At 43.4% G+C, this 17,785-nt stretch overlaps 2 protein-coding genes across 5 annotated transcripts in view; both read right to left on the bottom strand.

The window, feature by feature from the left end:
- Positions 1-17,785, bottom strand: part of LOC309372174 (uncharacterized protein) — a gene marked incomplete at its 3' end in the record, with an annotated part of 317,646 nt that overhangs the window by 24,962 nt on the left and 274,899 nt on the right. The gene's annotated exons all lie outside the window — the stretch shown is intronic.
- SYT6 (synaptotagmin 6) overlaps positions 5,186-17,785 on the bottom strand; it is a 131,413-nt gene continuing 118,813 nt past the window's right edge. For 3 of the 4 annotated variants that reach the window (XM_081915249.1, XM_081915251.1, XM_081915252.1), the window contains exons 7-8: positions 15,307-15,411; positions 5,186-8,682 (exon numbers count right to left, since the gene is read on the bottom strand). In XM_081915249.1, coding sequence (XP_081771375.1) covers positions 8,611-8,682; positions 15,307-15,411 — 177 coding nt within the window. In that variant the 3' untranslated portion in view covers positions 5,186-8,610. The remainder of the gene's footprint in view (positions 8,683-15,306; positions 15,412-17,785) is intronic. The other variant, XM_081915250.1, reaches the window with a different exon arrangement.

Below are 17,785 nucleotides of genomic sequence, written 5' to 3'. Positions count from 1 at the left end.
AGCTGCCCTTGTAGGAACTGAATCAGCAGAGATTTCAACCGCTTCATCCTAACTGCTGCTTAAATATTTGCTTCTTTGATAACAAGGCTTCTTGTAGAAGCTGTGCCTGCCGTTAGATTAGCTTAAGAGTATCCATGTGAAATGCCTTTTAAGAGGGCAGTGGGGTTAACATCTTTCTCCTGACAGAAATCCTGTGCCTTTAATGTCTGCAAGGCAAGCAATAATGTAAGAGATCCAAGAAAGCTGAACCTGTTGGATTTATGCCTAGACAGCAGCTGCCAAGAAAGCACAGAGACACAGTTGTGATCATAAGCAGTGGCAGCCAAAGAGTATGAAAAGTTGTGACATGCAGCAGATTTGAAACAAAAAGATTGTTTTCCATATCTGGTCTGTAGAAACCGTAGTGTTTGCTGCTGTTATAATAATGTCAACAAAATGTTGGATCAGTGGCGTAGCGTGGGGGGTGCAGGGGGCCGGCCGCACCGGGCGCAACATCTGGGGGTTAGGGTGTGCAAATCCACGGGTTAGGGTGCGCAAATCCACGGGTTAGGGTGCGCAAATCCATGGGTTAGGGGGCGCAAATCCTCGGGTTAGGGGGTGCAAATTACTTGCCTTGCCACGGGTGCTGACAACCCACGCTACGCCACTGTGTTGGATAAGTTATTGTTGAGGCTGCAGGCAGGGCTGGCCCAGGATATTTCACGAGTTGAGGGAAAACAGAGAAGGCCGCCCTCACCTTCATCTCTACAGCTCTGCCTCCTCCTCCTTCTCTGCAGCTGCTGCCACCTGAGGTGACTGGACGTTGCCTGGGGAAGCAAGGTGGCTGGGGAATAAAAGAAGACCAGTCAGGAACAGGCAGTGGCAGGTGGCACTGGTGGCCAACAAGCACAGAAGATGGCGAGCAGTATGCTCCTCGGATTCTGTATCTGCCATCTGAGGCAATGGCCTCACCATGCCACTTGGCTAACCTGGCTCTGGCTGCAGGCAGCTGTATACATAATATCAGATGACTTAAGGGGGGAAATGTTTTGGAGTGGAATGGAGGCCAGCTTGGCCCTGTGACTGTGGGTGCTCAGGGCTGTGGGCGTTATGCAGCGTGCATGGCATTGGCACTGAAATTTGTGGATGCCCAGCTCCTTCATGGGGAATTTAGTGGGTGCTTGGGCACCCAGAGCTCCAGAGAATTGGCACCTATGCAGCCTTCAGAGAATACCATAAATGTATTTTTGCAATGTGTGTTCCTGGGTGGATTTGTATGCCTATCCCCTTAAAAATCTGTCTGGAAATGAGATGGGGTGGACGTAGTCCCTTCCCTTCTGAACATTTCAATGGGTTTATCCACCCCTACCTGGGACTTGGGCTGACACCCTTAAGGCTCTTCCAGAGAGCTGAACCTGTCTCCATTACCTAGGACCAATTTAAAAAGACCTTGAGTGGTGCAGAAGAGTGAAACAAACATCAGAGTATATATTACGCAGGAGAGATTATACAGCAGAAATGAGATTAGTCTCTTCTTATGTTTTTGGCAGCTAAGTGCTGACCTATATGTGGTCCCTTGTGATGCTTGTGGAGAGTTGTTTCTGTCTCTTTGTGTTTAATTCTCCTGCATTATGAAGCTTTCCGCTCTTTTTGTGGTCATTAGTATATTTTGCGCGTCTTGGAGGTGACCTGAAGCATGTCCTTCGAATGTCTTACAGCACTGTTTGTTCTTGCTGATGTGAGATGAAAGCCACTCTGGAATTTCTAATTTCTGCTTTTGGGATTAAAATGCATCGTGACAAGGCACTACAATGGTGTTGGACATTGCAGTAATGGCTGAATAGAATTCACTTCAACACTCTTATTCTTCCCACTTCACTTAGAACCACAGAATTGGCTGCTATAGAGCATGGGTGTTTTTCAGTGGGGGTTTCCTCAGAGCAGACCCATTGCAATTAGTGAACATGACTAATTTAGGTATATTAATTTCAACAGGTTTTCTCTGAGTAAAACTTAGTTGAATACCACTGCATGCCAGCATCAAGTTAGTACTATATTAGCTTAACACTTAGTATGGCTGTTAATATTCCATGAATTTTTCTAGTCCTAATTCTGAATTGATTTCTTTATTTCTTTAGTTGTCATTTATTTGATAGTCAGTATTGGTACATATAGTTAATTAACCAAGCCAAATTAAAAAACATCACCCTATTATGGATACCATGAGCTAAAAAGGAGCTGGCACATGAATTTAATAGAGCAGATAGCATTTCACCAATGAGAGGCAAGGGTGCTTCTACTAGGTCACTATCTTTACGTGGGATTCAAGCACAAACCAGAAAATTCAGATTGCACAGTTATAGTCAAATGGAAGTTCTTGCACATCAAATCCACTTCCTTTCTTGGTTTATTTCTTGGATGTAGTTTTATGGAAAATGTTGCTTTTTGTTGTTAATTGTTGGTGCCTTAGAGATTCGATGCATCAAAAAGCCAGGTGCAAATATTTCAACAAATAATTAATGTATAACTGTTACAATTCAGCTGCAAGCATCTCCCTTCTTGTTCCATCTGAAATTTGCTCCATGGCTGCCCCCCCTCACTCCCCCCAAACAAGGAGCAAAGCTAAAACTATGCTCAAAGCGGCTTACAAAATGGCATAACTACAAACATAAAAAGTAGGCATAAATAATAAACAAAACATCAACAAGTACACAACCTAGTTGAACAATTTCCACATAAATCATAAGATCCGAATAAAGATGTAAAAAATTAGCAACAGCAACAGTAACAACACCCTGCCGACCCCCCCCCCAAACAATACCTTAGCTTAATATTTTCTTCACAGCCTCATCTTTTGCAGCTGGAGTCAGTCAGGGACCTGCTTTCCCAGGCCAGGTAGAAAAAAGGTTTCCAAGGCAGGGAGCAGGTCTTCCAGGACTCACAGCAAAGATGCCCTACCATAGGAGGAAAAGGCAGAAACCGATATATGGACTCTGCTTGTAGCTTCTAAGAGAGAGAATAACAGGGCCTTGGTGCGAACTTTCATGTGGACCTGGGAAGAAGATGTTTATAGCTGTCTGCTGAGAGGAAGTTCATTCCTGTGAAGTGGAGATTAAAAACTGAAGCTTTCTACTGAACGCCATGTTTGTTTCAACTAAATCCCAGATTACAAGAGAATTGGCAAAAAGGCAGAGATTTCATGGAGAACAGATCCAGTAACCTTGCAGCCCATCAAGGAAAGGGGAGGATATAAAATGATATAATTAATCATTTTAGCTGACAGCATCTAGACAGACTGCTAAGATTAGACATGAAGCTTCTGTGGGGGCTGGAACACCCTGAGCGGCCTCATCTGCCAAGCACTTTGCTTTTACTAAATAATCAGAGATGTTAGATCAGTCGATCTTGGACTCTTTCATGCCTTGGGTGGAAGAGCCATCCAAGGACATGACGCCTTTCAGGAAATTCTTCAGAGGAACTGGGATGTGTGCATCAGCCACCTCGGCTGGTGGAAGCCCAAGAGGCAGCACCCATGTGGGTGCCCGGCCCACCCTGGCACCTCTGCTGCCGGCAGAGAAGCGGCAGAGGCGCTGGCTTCCTGAGATGTCATGAAAACTTGTCAAAGTTTCACCAGAACCCATCATCGTTATTGTTGCTTTGCAGGTGCCACTGCATAATCCAGGTAAGAGAAGTCTCAGCGGGGGGCAGCGGGGCGAGGGGGGGAAGGGTGAGGTGGCACCTTCCCATTTTGTTTCAGGCAACAAACAGGGCACACTGCCTCCAGATGCATGACCATCCCCTGGGACATACCTGTTATTCAGGGGTTGGCAAACTATGGCCCCTGGGCCAGATTAGGCCCACCTGGGTCCTAAATCTGGCCCGCGCCGCGAAGCCGGAACCTGCCATGAAGCCAAGACTCCCAGCGATGGCGACGGAAGAGGTAGCTCTGCCAATCAAATGCCGCACCTGATTTACCTCAGCATGGCGCGGAGACATATCTGCCAATCAAATGCTGTGCCTGGTTTACCTCAGTGGCGTTTGATTGGCAGAGATGTCATCACACCACTCTGAGGAAAACCAGGCATGGCGTTTGATTGGCAGAGATGCCGCCACCATTCGGCCTCGGCCTCCTACCACTGCCCTGGTGCTCCTGTGGGCCAGAGAGCAGAGCGGATGAGATCGCTCTGCCTACCCGCTTCACAAGAAGCAGCGGCAGCGGAGGTGGTGGTGGTGGCGGCAGCCCCTGGGAAGGTAAGCACAGCGCCTTCTTTCTCTAGGCGGAGAGGAAGTCCGTTTCACACCACCACTGCCAGCTCTTTGGTGAATGAGGCAGGCAACAAACCGAGAGGTGGTTGGGGCTGGGTGGGTGGGGGAGGACTACTCACTCCCCTCGGCGTGTGCATAGGAATTCATTAAAAAAAAATAATTTTAAAAAGTTTGGAAAATACGGATGTGTATTATGAAGGAACCGTTGAAAGCAATATCTCAAATTCCCCCTTGTAGAGCTCATGGTTGGTATTTACGTTTTCCTAAGATCTACACCAGGCATAGGCAAACTCGGCCCTCCAGATGTTTTGGGACTACAACTCCCATCATCCCTAGCTAACAGAACCAGTGGTCAGGGATGATGGGAGTTGTAGTCTGAAAACATCTGGAGGGCCGAGTTTGCCTATGCCTGATCTGCACTCAAGTAGGATTGAATTGAAATGCCATGATCATTCATTACACAAATGATCAGCCTTTCAGGCATTTTCTGGCCTCTGTTACTCAGTCACAGCTATTTCTCTGCTGACTGTATTTTGTACATTGTGTATCCTTTTAATGTAGTCTTATTGTATTGTTCTTATATTAATATGAGAAACCTCTGTGGACTTTTGTTTTGAATGAAGGGTGGTATTTAAATATTTTTAAATTAAAAATAAAAATGGAGTTGGGAAGTAGTTCAGAAATGCTTTTGAGACACTTCTTAAAATATAGTGGTGTTTCCTTTTCTCTTCGTGACAGTCCAGACCGCTACAGAGGAGCAACACCACATCACTGCTGACAGCTCCTGATTATACATAGCATACATGGTGCAATCTCAAATGTAGCTTTCATCTTGATTTTCAGCCTGGCCTTTATTCAGTGGGCATAATGCTTCCTTTAGCAACAGATGGCTATATCACTGAGTCTATAAAAAATATACACAACTGCTGAAGACAAGTGATTCAAAAAAGTCATTTTATTAGATTGATGCTCCTGTTGCATGTGGCACATACAGAGAAAATTAAGACACAAGGTGTGGTGAGGAGCAGGAACAAATTAGTCTATCACTGAACAAAATTTCCCTGCAAAGTTATATACACGCTTGGAAAGTTTAGATCAGTGAATCAGAACATTAAGGTTGAAGTAAAGGGCGTTATTGTTGTTCAGTTGCTGAGCTTTGTTCTCAGTCTAGCTGAACAAAAATGTACAATGGCAATTTATGGACACTTCGGCCACTTGAGGCAATATTGTTTCAAGTCAAAAAGCAAAATGAATCCAAATTATTACTTGAAAGAAACGGCATTGTTTGAGGTGCTAAATGTGAGGTGAAAAGCATTAAAAAACCCTTTAAGCAAGAATCTCGGCTGCAATCTATGTAATAGTTAGGTCCCATTGAAATCAATAAGCATAAACATGGAGGACAATGTGGTTGATTTTCTTGATCCCAATACACTCACTTTGATGGCAACTGAATTTGGCCAGTAATCACTAGACAAGTAATCAGTGTTTTCAAGTCTGGTCACATTGATCATCTACTTGTGCACGAGCAACTGAGTGCTGGATACCAAACACACACACACACACACACACACACACACACACACCACCCCGGAAGTACAAGGCATTTTGCTGCCTGGTGGAACAGCAAATGGTGCCTCCATTATACCTCAGTCAAGGTACACAGTACCCAAGGCTAGCCAACTTAATCTGCTACCTGAGGCAGAAAATCCCACAAAGTAAAATTACAATAACCATACATTAAATAACAAAGAATTTGCTGCCCTTCTGTGACACCTAATGCCAGCTGCCTGAGGCAACTAAAACCTAATGTGAGGGCCAGTACCTTTCTTGTCTTTGACGGATCAGATCCAAAATGGTGATTCTTGCATAGAACTTTGCTTCCAAGCATGGATCACCTTTGCTGGATTATATCAGTGTGTGGAAATTCAGAGAAAGCACGCACACCTTAGTTCCTGTTGAAACCAGCGGGATAGTAAAATTTACCAGGGCCATTCAGTTCCACTGATTGCAATTAACGCTAAGTGCACCCAACTTTCTCTAGCTAGTGCTCCCGTCTTTAAAAATTGCTATTGACCTGGATATTTATTCTGTGCAATGAAAAACTGATGAGAAATTGTCAACCTTTTATTTGGAATCAGCTGTATTGGAATATTTGAAAAAAATTAGGGTGGGATTCACCTAACCAGCTCTGTCAGCAGAAGCCCTGTGTAAGGACTTCTGTTTGCACTTTGGGGGTTTCCCCCATCTCCCCATACACCCACAAAATTGGCTGGGGGGGTTAGGAGAACCCCCACTATAGCACATAGGAGCCATTCCACCTGGCAAGCTGAAATGCTTGTGCAGATCGAATAACTGGAAGAGTGCAAAGTTGAATTTCACCCTTAAGTTGTTATTTTCCCCACCAACAGAACAAAAAGGCTACATCTAAGCCAGATCCTCTCATGCTCTTTCAACCCTGCTGTTGTCCACATTGGCTGTTTGTCATTGGCCAGTGCTGCAGAATATGTTACCTGCAGACTGATAATGCTAGGTTTGGGAATATTGTCACCACTACCCCGCCTATTTGATTATTAATGCTTTTCTGACGTTACCAGCAATGGCTGTTACCAGAAGCTATGCTGCAGAGGTTCTCATAATGTTGAAGGTAACGAATGTGCCAGTCTTTTGCTGAAGTAGATTGAATATCGTCCGACTTTCAGTGTTTGCGCTGAAAAAAAGCACTTGCTAACACTTCTTGCAATCATGCTGTTTGACTATGGGAAGGACTATGCAGGTCTGCAGGTCTCCTGAGAAATGGAAACATAGGAAGCTGACGTATACTGAGTCAGACCAATAGTTCTTCTAGTTCAGAACTGGCAGCTGACTGGCATTGGTTCTCCAGGGACATTCCCCGCCTTATCTGGAGATGCCTGCGATTGAGTCTGGGACCTTCTGCATGCAAGAGAGATGCTCTACCTCTGAGCTATGGCCCCAGTATATAAAAAGGCAATTGAGGAGGAGGACAAGGAAGTTCTCCGAGATGCCCATGTTAGTCTTGAATAATCCATATGGATACTGCAGGTGGACAATAAGAAATAAGAACGCAAGAACTAGAGGAAGTAGCAGAAGAGGAGAAAACTGTCAAAGGCAAACACTTTATAAGCTATGCAAGTCAAAATGGCACTGGATTGAGATTGCCTGCAATGTAGACATGCCCTTATTAGCACCCTCCACATCAGCCCAAGATTAGTGCCACATGACACAATCTTGTGATTTTACAAATAAAGGAATTAGCACTGGAAGGAACTATTTATTTTTGAAACATTGTCAGAAAATACAACTTTCAACATTTCCCCGTAACAGGGGATCCGCCCCCAATTCAAGCAATAAGTTAATTTTAAAAATACTCAAAATGTTGCAGCTTTCAGTAATTTTGGCAAATGATTCATCTTTTTAAAGTACTGTATATGACAGACAAAATCAAAATGCTTCTAGAAAAACCTGCTAGACAAAATAGTTTTGCAAATCACAGACTCTCAACAAATATAGCTGTTTTCACTACTCTCAAGAAGAAGAAATATGGGTGTGAAATAGATCTAAATAGATCTTCAAAAAAAAGAGAGAGAGAGAGAGGGAGAGGGGAGGAGATAGAGATTTTGTTAAAAATTGCAAAGCTGGGACCAGCTCTAAACTGCAGCAAGAATGAGCTGCACCTTAAGCAACTGAGCTCATGCAAAAGGTTCTCCAGAGAACATAAATACAGAAAAAGTGTTATTTTTTTCCCTGAGGAATTTGTAACTCTGTAAAACACATCAAAGGGCAGGCTGGGATACACACAGCACAGACTCCATGAACATCACAGTATGAGTAAGAATTTTTTTGTAATGTATCGCTGATCACAATAACAAGGGTTGTTCACATATCACGAGGAGTCTAATCGAGGCCTTTTCACTTGTCAGCCTCATCCCCTTCCAATTTATTTTCTTAAATCTGCATGGTTATCTGCAGAATGTCAGTGCTTCTCTACTATTTGTCCACCTCCAGACACGCACAAATAGCTATTTTACAGGTTATTTTACAGGCCAGTGTTCCGGCCTATGTCACACTTCTCCAACTTTTCCCCCATCCCAGGCAGCCATGTCCAAAAAGTGAAAACCACACAGAACATCACCTTGAGAGACATAAATAACTAAGACAAATATGACCACAGAACAGTTTTGCTGCCTTTGTCATTGTGGGAACAAGTGCCCTCACTGTTTAACGTCCACTTCTTCTTCCATTCAGCCATAGAATTGCTGTGGAATTCCAGACAAGTGGCAAAGAATCAAACGGAAATGAATCGAAAAAGAACTTGGTTGAGTCCCATTGAATTCACCACTCGATGCATCATGGTGTTGGAGGCGGTTTGGGAGAGGGACAGGAGCCCTGGCTGTCAAAGCTGGCTGCTCGGCCATGCCACTGAGGAAAAGAAAAAGGCAGCAAGTTAGTGAAGGAAGTCATAAACAAGCAGGGCATAAAAATGTACTAGCACCACTAATCCAGAGGTCTATTGTCAGCTCAGGCAGAGATGGAACTCCAGCACTAGTGGGATGTCCCATTCATTTAAATGGAGGGATGCACAATTGTGCTCTCCATTTAGATGAATGAATATGCCCTTCACGTGCACACATGAGCTTTCACAAAAGGGTCTTAGAGCTGGGTCAACTGTGCATGCAAGCAAATCTCTTCATCACCATCAGCTTTGTCCTCAGCACCATGAGATATAAATCAGTGTCCTCTGAAAAACTCAAGCCTTGATTACAAAATGGAAGGGGAAGACTTCCAAGGCACTCAAATGGGGTAACAAAATGGAATAGATAACAAACTGAGCTTGAGCAATCAAAGAGCAATTTTGGATTTTAGTACTACTCTACGTGATACCACGTTCATTGTGGTTGTTCATCATGTTTACAATGATTACGCACATCTAGAAGTATTCCTGCCATCTGCTTGAAATCTAGTGAGATGGATGAAGACAAAAGGAACAGCAAGAGGCAAGAGGAATCAGGGGGGTCTATGTTAATGGAAAGAAGAAGACAAACAGAAAGAAACAGAAGCTGAAATGCACAAAACTATCAGAAATCAATCATACTGCAAAAAGAGAGAAAATATCCAAAAGAAGAAAACTGACCAACCAAATATCTAAGGGAAAAGAGTCCCATAGTTATGATGCAGCAATCGAGAAAGGACATTAGCCATTGAGAGGATGAGCACATGAATTAGGAGGTTAAACATGTCTAGTCAGAAGTAAATGCCGTTGAGTTCAATGTGGCTAACTCCTCCTATAGATAAAAGGACCTTTCAATTTTGGTTCTCTAAGTTTCTCATTTTTCCAATCTTAAATTTGATTCCCAACATTTCTACAGCGATTTGCAGCAAATTCTTTTCAAAAGCCCTCCTGAAAATTCTTCAACCCTTTAATGCAAATTTCTCTTAATATACATATTTTTGTATGCAGCTTTGGCTAATGTATACATTTTTTGTAAGCCATTTGTCCTGATATAACACAGCTTTGTATGTTATTTTCACTAATATATTCATCATTAGGCTCACTGTGACCTAATATAATGCATATTTGTAAACACTGTAAGCACTGCAAAATTCAGATAAGTGTAAATTTCAAAGGATGACTATGTTTTGGTTCTTACATTGTTTCAGAAAGTGCAAACTTGATCAATTCAGCTTTAAATGCAAACTGAATCGAATTCTTCCCTAATTCCTATTTCTACCATCTAGGTAAGTGGGTCTCAGATTCCAGCTTAAGTTAGTATTAGAAGAACAAAGGACAAAAGGATGCCAATAGAAAGAAATCAAGAATAATAACCTATTCATTTTTTGAACACTGCAATTCAAAGGGGTGTTGGTGCATTGGGAAGGATTGAAGTCAAAGGCAGAAAAGGATAAAAAGTAATTGTAAACAGTTTCAAAATATGTCAAAATGAATTTTTTACTCTGGATGTTCACCTCATAAGTGGAAAAGTAACGTAAATTGAGCCTAGAAGAAGAAAGTCTGTCAGATGTTAAATGCCAAATACCAATCTCAAATATTGACAGAGTTCCAACAAATGTTTTAAATTCATTATGTTACCATTTTCTTCCACTATTCCGTTGTCAAACATGAAAAGCCATTAACATTGCATATCACATACCAAATGCTAAATACAATTGCATACCTGCCAGTTATCAATCAGTAATATGAAATACTGACATTAAATAAATAGCGCTGGGTGTCAGATACTGAGGATGAATAGCAATAGAAGATGGTTTTGTGAAGAATTTGAAGGGGCATGATTAAAGGCAGGGTAGGATACCTCAGGCCAGGGGGCCAAAAGTAGCCCTCCAGGTCTCTCTCTTCAGCTCTTGAGGCTCTCTCTGGGCAGTGCCTCTACCAGGGAAAGGCTGGGTTAGATAATCCCATAAGTCCAGTCACCTTTCTAACATTCCCAAAGCCAGCATATGGGTTAATTGTAGTGTGGCAGTTAAAACCATAAACTACGTGCTGTGGTCTTTTTGGTTCAAATCTCAGCAGAGCCATGAACTCACTGGATGGCCTTAGGCAAGTCATCATCTCTGAGCCTCAGTAATCATCTCTTCTGACCTATGATATGGGGATAATAAATAATGCTGGCCTACCACAAAGGGTTAGTGTAGGAACTACTGAGATTGTGTTTGTAGAACACTTACACTATTGGCCTGTGGTTTTTTTTTTTTGAAGTTTGTGTTTATAAACTGCTTTAGGAGGCCTTTGCCTTGAAATGTGGTGTAGTGGCAGAGTGCTGGACTGTGGCCTAGAAGACCAGGATTCGAATCCCTACTCAGTCAGGAAGTGCACTGGGTGACCTTGGGGCCAGTCACTGTAACTTAACCTAACCTACCTCACAGGGTTTTAGTGAGGATCAAATGGGGATGGGGAGACCTGTGTTCACCTTGCTAAGCTCCTTGAAGGGAATTCTGGATGAAACAATAGTAATAATGATAAGGACATTTGCTACGCAGGTGCTAGTTTTTAAAATAGTTTTAATTGCATTTAATTTTTAAAAGTACAATGCACTTTCAGGTAAAGATTAGAAGGATTGCACTCATGTCATTTATTTAAATAATATGAGGGGGGGGGGAGAGAAATAACAGCCCTGGCATCAGTGAAGGCTGGCCTATGAGGGTGAATGGGGAAATGCCCCACCAACCTCAATTTGCCCTCAGCCAGACCCCACCTGCCTGCCTTCTTTCTTACAAAGAGTAAAACTCTGCCTGTGATTGACTCTGGCTCCACCTACTGTTGACCTCCCGTGTTCCACCCTACCACTTCCAATGGCCACGAGTCACCACACCCTGCCATAGCATTGATTGCTTAGATACTATTATGTCTTCCTCATATTAATCATGATTGCTAATGCAATTTTTGTTTGTTTTGTAAACCAGCACTCTGCTGTCAAGCCTTTGATCACCAAATGCATCATGAAAAGTAAGTACAGCCAGCCACAGTCAAGCTCCTTATCTTATCTATGATAAAAGGCTGCTCTTACTTTGGCTTCAGTGTTGCTTCACATTATATCATGCAACTATTAAAAAACAAACAAATAAAAAACCCCTCAAACGACTTCAAAACTTAATCCAATAATTCTGTCAAAATTTAGCTAATGAAGTTTAGCAGGATCCACTTCCTAGTCATGAGGTCATTGTTCAAATTGGAAGACCAGAACAAGCTGGAAGTAAATAAAAGGCTCAGCGTGCAGGATAAGCACAGTTTTAGGCACTTTAGATTATAAATTATTGGCAACGTGTCTTCAGGCTATGAAGTGCAATTTTAAGCATGCTACTCTCAGTTCTAAATTCTTGCCTTCTGACCTCTGGTGTTGTGTTAGCATTCAGGCAAGTGTCAAGCTTGTTCTATGAACACACAGCTTGTTCTTGATGTAGAACTAGGTACTTCAAAGATGTCTTTGGTATACTATTCGAAGCCCTGTGTTTGAATGCATTAACAGCGCTGTTCTCCCACATTTCATGCAAACCCATGAAAGAATCCTAGAACTGTAGAGTTAGAAGGGAGTCCAGGGGTCATCTAGTTTAATCCCCCGCAATGCAGGAATGACAGCTAAAGAATCCCTGACAGATGGCCATCCAACCTCTGCTTAACAACCTCCAATGAAGGTGAGTCCATCACCTTCTGATGGAGTCTGTTCCACTGTTGAACAACTCTTACCACCAGAAGGTTCTTCCTAATGTTGAGTCAGAATTTCCTTTGTGCTTTGAGACCCCAACCCCCCCCCCAAATGAAGACACAGTAACATGGGATTTTAGTTTAAGTTACTGGGCAAAATTTAGGCCACAACTTTATTGAATACAGAATGCGAGTGGTATTGGCTTAGGCATTGGAATCATCCAAACTGTATCAGACTCCCACCCGCATTGTGAGGAATCTGATAAAAGGGTGAAACACCGCTAGAGGGAGCCCTGCTGATGCGAACCAACTCGAGCTCACCCCCAGTGCCCCTGTGGGGTCCTGGTATGGCCCTAGCCCATACCGTGGGGCTTCGGACAAGACCCAAGCCAACCTCTGATTCCTTTAACGGAATACCCTTGAGCTTGGAGGGGCAGGTGATGGCTGTACCTCCCCGCCCCACACATTGCTGATCCAATGCCTAACCACCAAACCTTACAAAGTTGTGATGATTGCTACATGGTAGGCAAAAACCAAATGGCTCTGCCAGTCGGAAAAAATTCCTACCAGGCAAAACGGATGACCAACAACGTCCATAGCAATGCCAACACACCAGATAAAGGGGGGTGGGGGTAGGCGGGTGATCCGTGATCCGCTGTGTGAAGGCAAAGAGGTCCAGCAAACATCATGCAGGGGTTAAATAATGTTTCGCAGCCACCCCCCAAGCCAAGCCATTGGCTTTCGGGACCAAGTGATTGCGAAACAATCAACTGGAGTGGAGCAGGGCATAGCTCTGCCCACACCCAGGAGGTGGGAGATGCCTGGGGGCCCAAGTGCAACGCGTACCCGCCTTGAAGAGGATCCGATTTCTTCTAACTTGAATCCATGGGTTTGGGTTCTACACTCTGGACTAGGAGAAAACAAGCTTGCTCTGTCATCCATGTGACAACCCTTCAGATATTTGAATATGATGATATATCACCTCTCAGTCTTCTCTTCTCCAGGCTAAACATATATAACTCTTTCAATCTTTCCCCCTAAGGCTTGGTTTACAGACCTTTGATCATCTTGGTCACTCTCCGGTGCACACATTTCAGTTTGTCAATATCTTTCTTAAACTGTAGTGCCCAGAACTCGATACAGTACTCCTTGCCTTTCTGGGGCTTAATGTTTGCTTCATACCTTATGTGGCAGCAAAACCAGGTTCTTGCACCCACACGATATTTCCTAAAGCATATGTTCCCCTACAAGCACAATATGTAAAATAGACTGTAAAGAAATGCACTTGCATCACAGCCCTCTGTTTTGTATCTCTGTCTCTATTAATGGCAGACTTCTACATAAAGGAACATGAATTTCCAAAGGACATTTCTAAACTCTCCCCCCTCCAAAAAAAACCTCCAGTAACAAAATCTATCTATTATTCATCACTGAAACAGGATATTTGAATTGTGGCCTGTTTTAAAACAGCGATTCAGTTTTTCTCACCAAGTTGCAAGACGAAAGAGAAACATTAGTCTCTTATGATTTTCCTTAGACCTGGCTTTCAAGAAGGTCCAAATAACCCTAAAGGTAAAGGTAAAGTGACCCCTGACCATTAGGTCCAGTCGTGACCGACTCTGGGGTTGCGGCACTCATCTCGCTCTATAGGCCGAGGGAGCCAGTGTTTGTCCACAGACAGCTTCCGGGTCATGTGGCCAGCATGACTAAGCCGCTTCTGGTGAACCAGAGCAGTGCACGGAAACGCCGTTTACCTTCCCACCAGAGTGGTACCTATTTATCTACTTGCACTTGACGTGCTTTTGAACTGCTAGGTTGGCAGGAGCAGGGATTGAGCAACGGGAGCTCACCCCGTCGCAGGGATTCAAACTGCCAACCTTCTGATCGGCAAGTCCTAGGCTCTGTGGTTTAACCTACAGTGCCACCCGCCTCCCGAATAACCGTAGGCCTGCATTAATAAATCCAGAGTGCATTCTGATAACTTCTTAGATCCATGTGGTTAGGTTCCAAATCATAGATAAAGGGTGGGCAACCTCAGGCCCTAGGGACCAAATATGGGCCTCTGGGCCTCTCTATGTCACCCTTGGGACTCTTCCTAAGCCATGACCCTTCCTAGGGCAATCATGTTCCACGCTCTTCTCGGGGTCTTTTGCCTGGCTGGAATGTGTCCTTGAATTCTGATGATGCCTCTTCCTTGCCTGGATGGAGAAAGATGTGTGTATAAATGTCTAAGTTACAGCCATTTGCTCCACATGCTTTTGTTTCTGGCCCCACTGGCAGCTGGCAGCTGCCCCCTGGAAAGTCTCCTTGGGCTGACAAAGTTCCCCAACTCTTGCCATGCAGAATCAATTTTCCAAGACAGGGAAAAACTGCTAATATGGAACCTGAACATCTGATACCTCGATGCTGACAGATTATGGAACAAATAAAGCCCTTTAAAAACATCTAAAAACCAATTTTAAGCTCTTTGTGTTTAAAGGGAGCTTGAGAAGCCGACAAAATATTGATTCCAACTGTGACAGATTCTCCAGAGAAGTTTCATTGCTCTAAATACACAGATGGAATTGCTTTTGAACAAGCCCTCTAGGGTGTCACCTACACTCATTAAGTACCTGATGTATTATTTTAAACAAATAAATGTCACGGTCCCCAAAGACTGAAATGGCCTTATTAAATTTTAGATCTATTTTATTGTAACGAGCTGATGATAATATGAGTTTGCAATACCAGATACAGCCAAACTCATCCTCCGGAAATCTCTGCTAAGCCCTTTCCCCATCAGTGTCTGCAAAAAAAAACAACAACAAAAAAAAACAGGCCGCTGTTGTTGTTTTTATCTCTTTGTTTAATATCTTCTTGTAAAATGATCCTTGTCTGATGGATACCTTGGAATATTTGGAGTGAGACAGCATCACAGGAGAAAAGGAGTGGGATGACTCTGCTACAGGGATCACTGCCTTGGGAGCGCTCAATCCAGGTGCTGGATTTTGCTGTTGGCAGAAATAGATAAAGGGTCATTGGCGGATGAATTATAGGGTACGTTTGTGCTAAAACAAATTAGCACTAAGGGGCTGTTTCAGTTTGCGTATTTAAAGGGCATACCTAAATATCAGTCTTGAAGAGTGTCAGACACGAAGTCATTGTACATCCAGCCCACATAAACCAGCAGTAGCACTCTCACCAGCTCTACGCTGGGGAAACCCAGCCAGATGGGCGGGGTACAAATAATAAATTATTATTATTATTATTATTATTATTATTATTATTACGCAAAATGATGGTGAGACCAGTGCAGGGTCATGCAGCTGACCACCCAAGTTACTGATGCATGCATATTTTCCCCGCTTAACACCACATGCACAACAAATAGAAAGCACAAGCAGTTGCAACCCAAATATCACCTGATGAATTATATTTTGTTTTCTCTCCTGGGTAAAGAGTGCAATTTGGCAAAGGTTGTGGCTCAGTGTTACAGGACATGCTTTGCATGCAAAAGGTCCCAGGTTCAGTCCCCAGCACCTCTAGGTAGGGCTGAAAGAGATTGCTCTTTGAAAACCCGGAAAGCTGCTGCCACTCAACATGGAGACCACCGTCATGTTTGGCAGGTGGGTGGGGCCATCTAGCTTTCAATCGCCTGATGTCACAATGATGTCAGGTGACCCATGTGGTGATTGTTGGGGCTTCAAAGCACCATTCACTGCTCTCTGCAAGCAGGGGGAACAGCCGTAGCTCAGCGGAAGAGCATCTGGTTGGCATGCAAAAGGTCCCAGGTTCAGTCCCCAGTATCTCCAGGTAAGGTTGGGAATTTCACCTGCCTGGAACCTTGGAGAACTGCTGCCAGTATTGAGCTAGATGGACCAAAGGTGCAACACAACTTCCTTTGTTCCTGTGATGATCAGCTGATATCAGCTGTAGGGCAGGTAAGTTGCAGACTGTACAAATAGCCTGACAGGTCAGATGGAGAGGCCCGAGGAGGCTAATTGGGATTATGGGCTGGAGATTTCCCATCACTGGTGTACGCAATAGATGGACCAGTGGTCTGACGTGGTATAAAGTAGCTACTGCAGATAAAGGGCAGGTGAAAGACCACAGAAGGAAGACACTCAGGGCTTTTCCTGCCAGTCATAAGAACATAAGAAAATCCCTGCTGGATCAGACTAACAAGCCCATCTAGTCCAGCATCCTGCTCTCAGATGTCTATGGGAGCATATAAGGAGGACCTGAATGCAACAGCACTTTCCCCAAATGTATTTGCAAGCAACTGGTATTCAATAGCATACTGCCCCTGAGAGCGGAAGAAAACATAGTCATAATGGCTAGTAACCCCTGCTAGCTTTATTCTCCATGAATTTGTCTAATCTTCTTGATTAGGAAAGGATTGAACTACCTCCAACAAGTAAAAGAAACTAGGCTTTCAGAAATCCAGAATTCTCTTTCTGCACCACTTACTGAAAATAATGGCGAGATTTAACAACAGCTGCCTCGTACATGCTCATATAAGTGGCCAGATGTTTAGCGATGCCGCACGTGTCAGATGCATGTATAGTTTTATTTTCGGCAAAATTGGAGCTTGCCGTTTTCTGAACAAAATAATGACATATGCTGAACTCAAGGGAACGCTGTTTTCTAGAGATTCATAATTGGTGCCCATCAGTGCTGTAACTGAGCAACCACCAATTGTGCATGAGGGTGTAATGGCCAACGTCTGTAACATCTGGTTCGTATTCTTCTTCATATTCTCAAAGGATCTGTAAACTCTGCAGTGTTTGGTTTAGTGGTTCGAGGCTTTCACTTATTCATTTATTCACGAAGGCTTCCTCACCCAGCATGACGCCCAGAGTTTGCCTTAGCAAAAGCAGATCAAAGAAGTACATTTTGTACTTGAACCTAAAGGTGGAGGCTTGTGATGGTTATTAACACCTGTGAAAGCTCACATTTAAATGAAGTCAGACCCTGCTTTGAGCCTGACTAGGCTCTATGATGGTTGTTGCTCCTCTCCAGATGGTCTCGCTGCATCATGGGCAGCCTGGTGAAAGAGGACTCCCTGGTTCTGGTTCCCAAACCATACTTTTAAAAAATGGTTTAGATTCTGGGATATCCTTCCCTCTCCTATATGTGAAGCAGCAGCCACAAGCTGCTTCAGACATATTCTAAAAACTGATCACTTTGACTTGGCCCTCCCTGACCATAAGACTGGACCCAGTTGTATGTACTTGAGTCGCCTGAATTCCTGTTTTTATAAGCTTTTATGGGTTTATCTTTTTCTTTGCTTTTTGCTTATAATTTTGTTTTAATGATATTGTTTGTTTTTATATTTCACACTGCTTAGAGATTTTGAGAACATTAACTGGTTTATGTATATGC

This window comes from Podarcis melisellensis (genome assembly GCF_964234715.1).
Source record: "Podarcis melisellensis genome assembly, chromosome: 6".
NCBI classification, from domain to species: domain Eukaryota; kingdom Metazoa; phylum Chordata; class Lepidosauria; order Squamata; family Lacertidae; genus Podarcis; species Podarcis melisellensis.
Note: the sequence above shows the minus strand (reverse complement) of the source record. Positions and strands in the feature narration are given on the sequence as shown.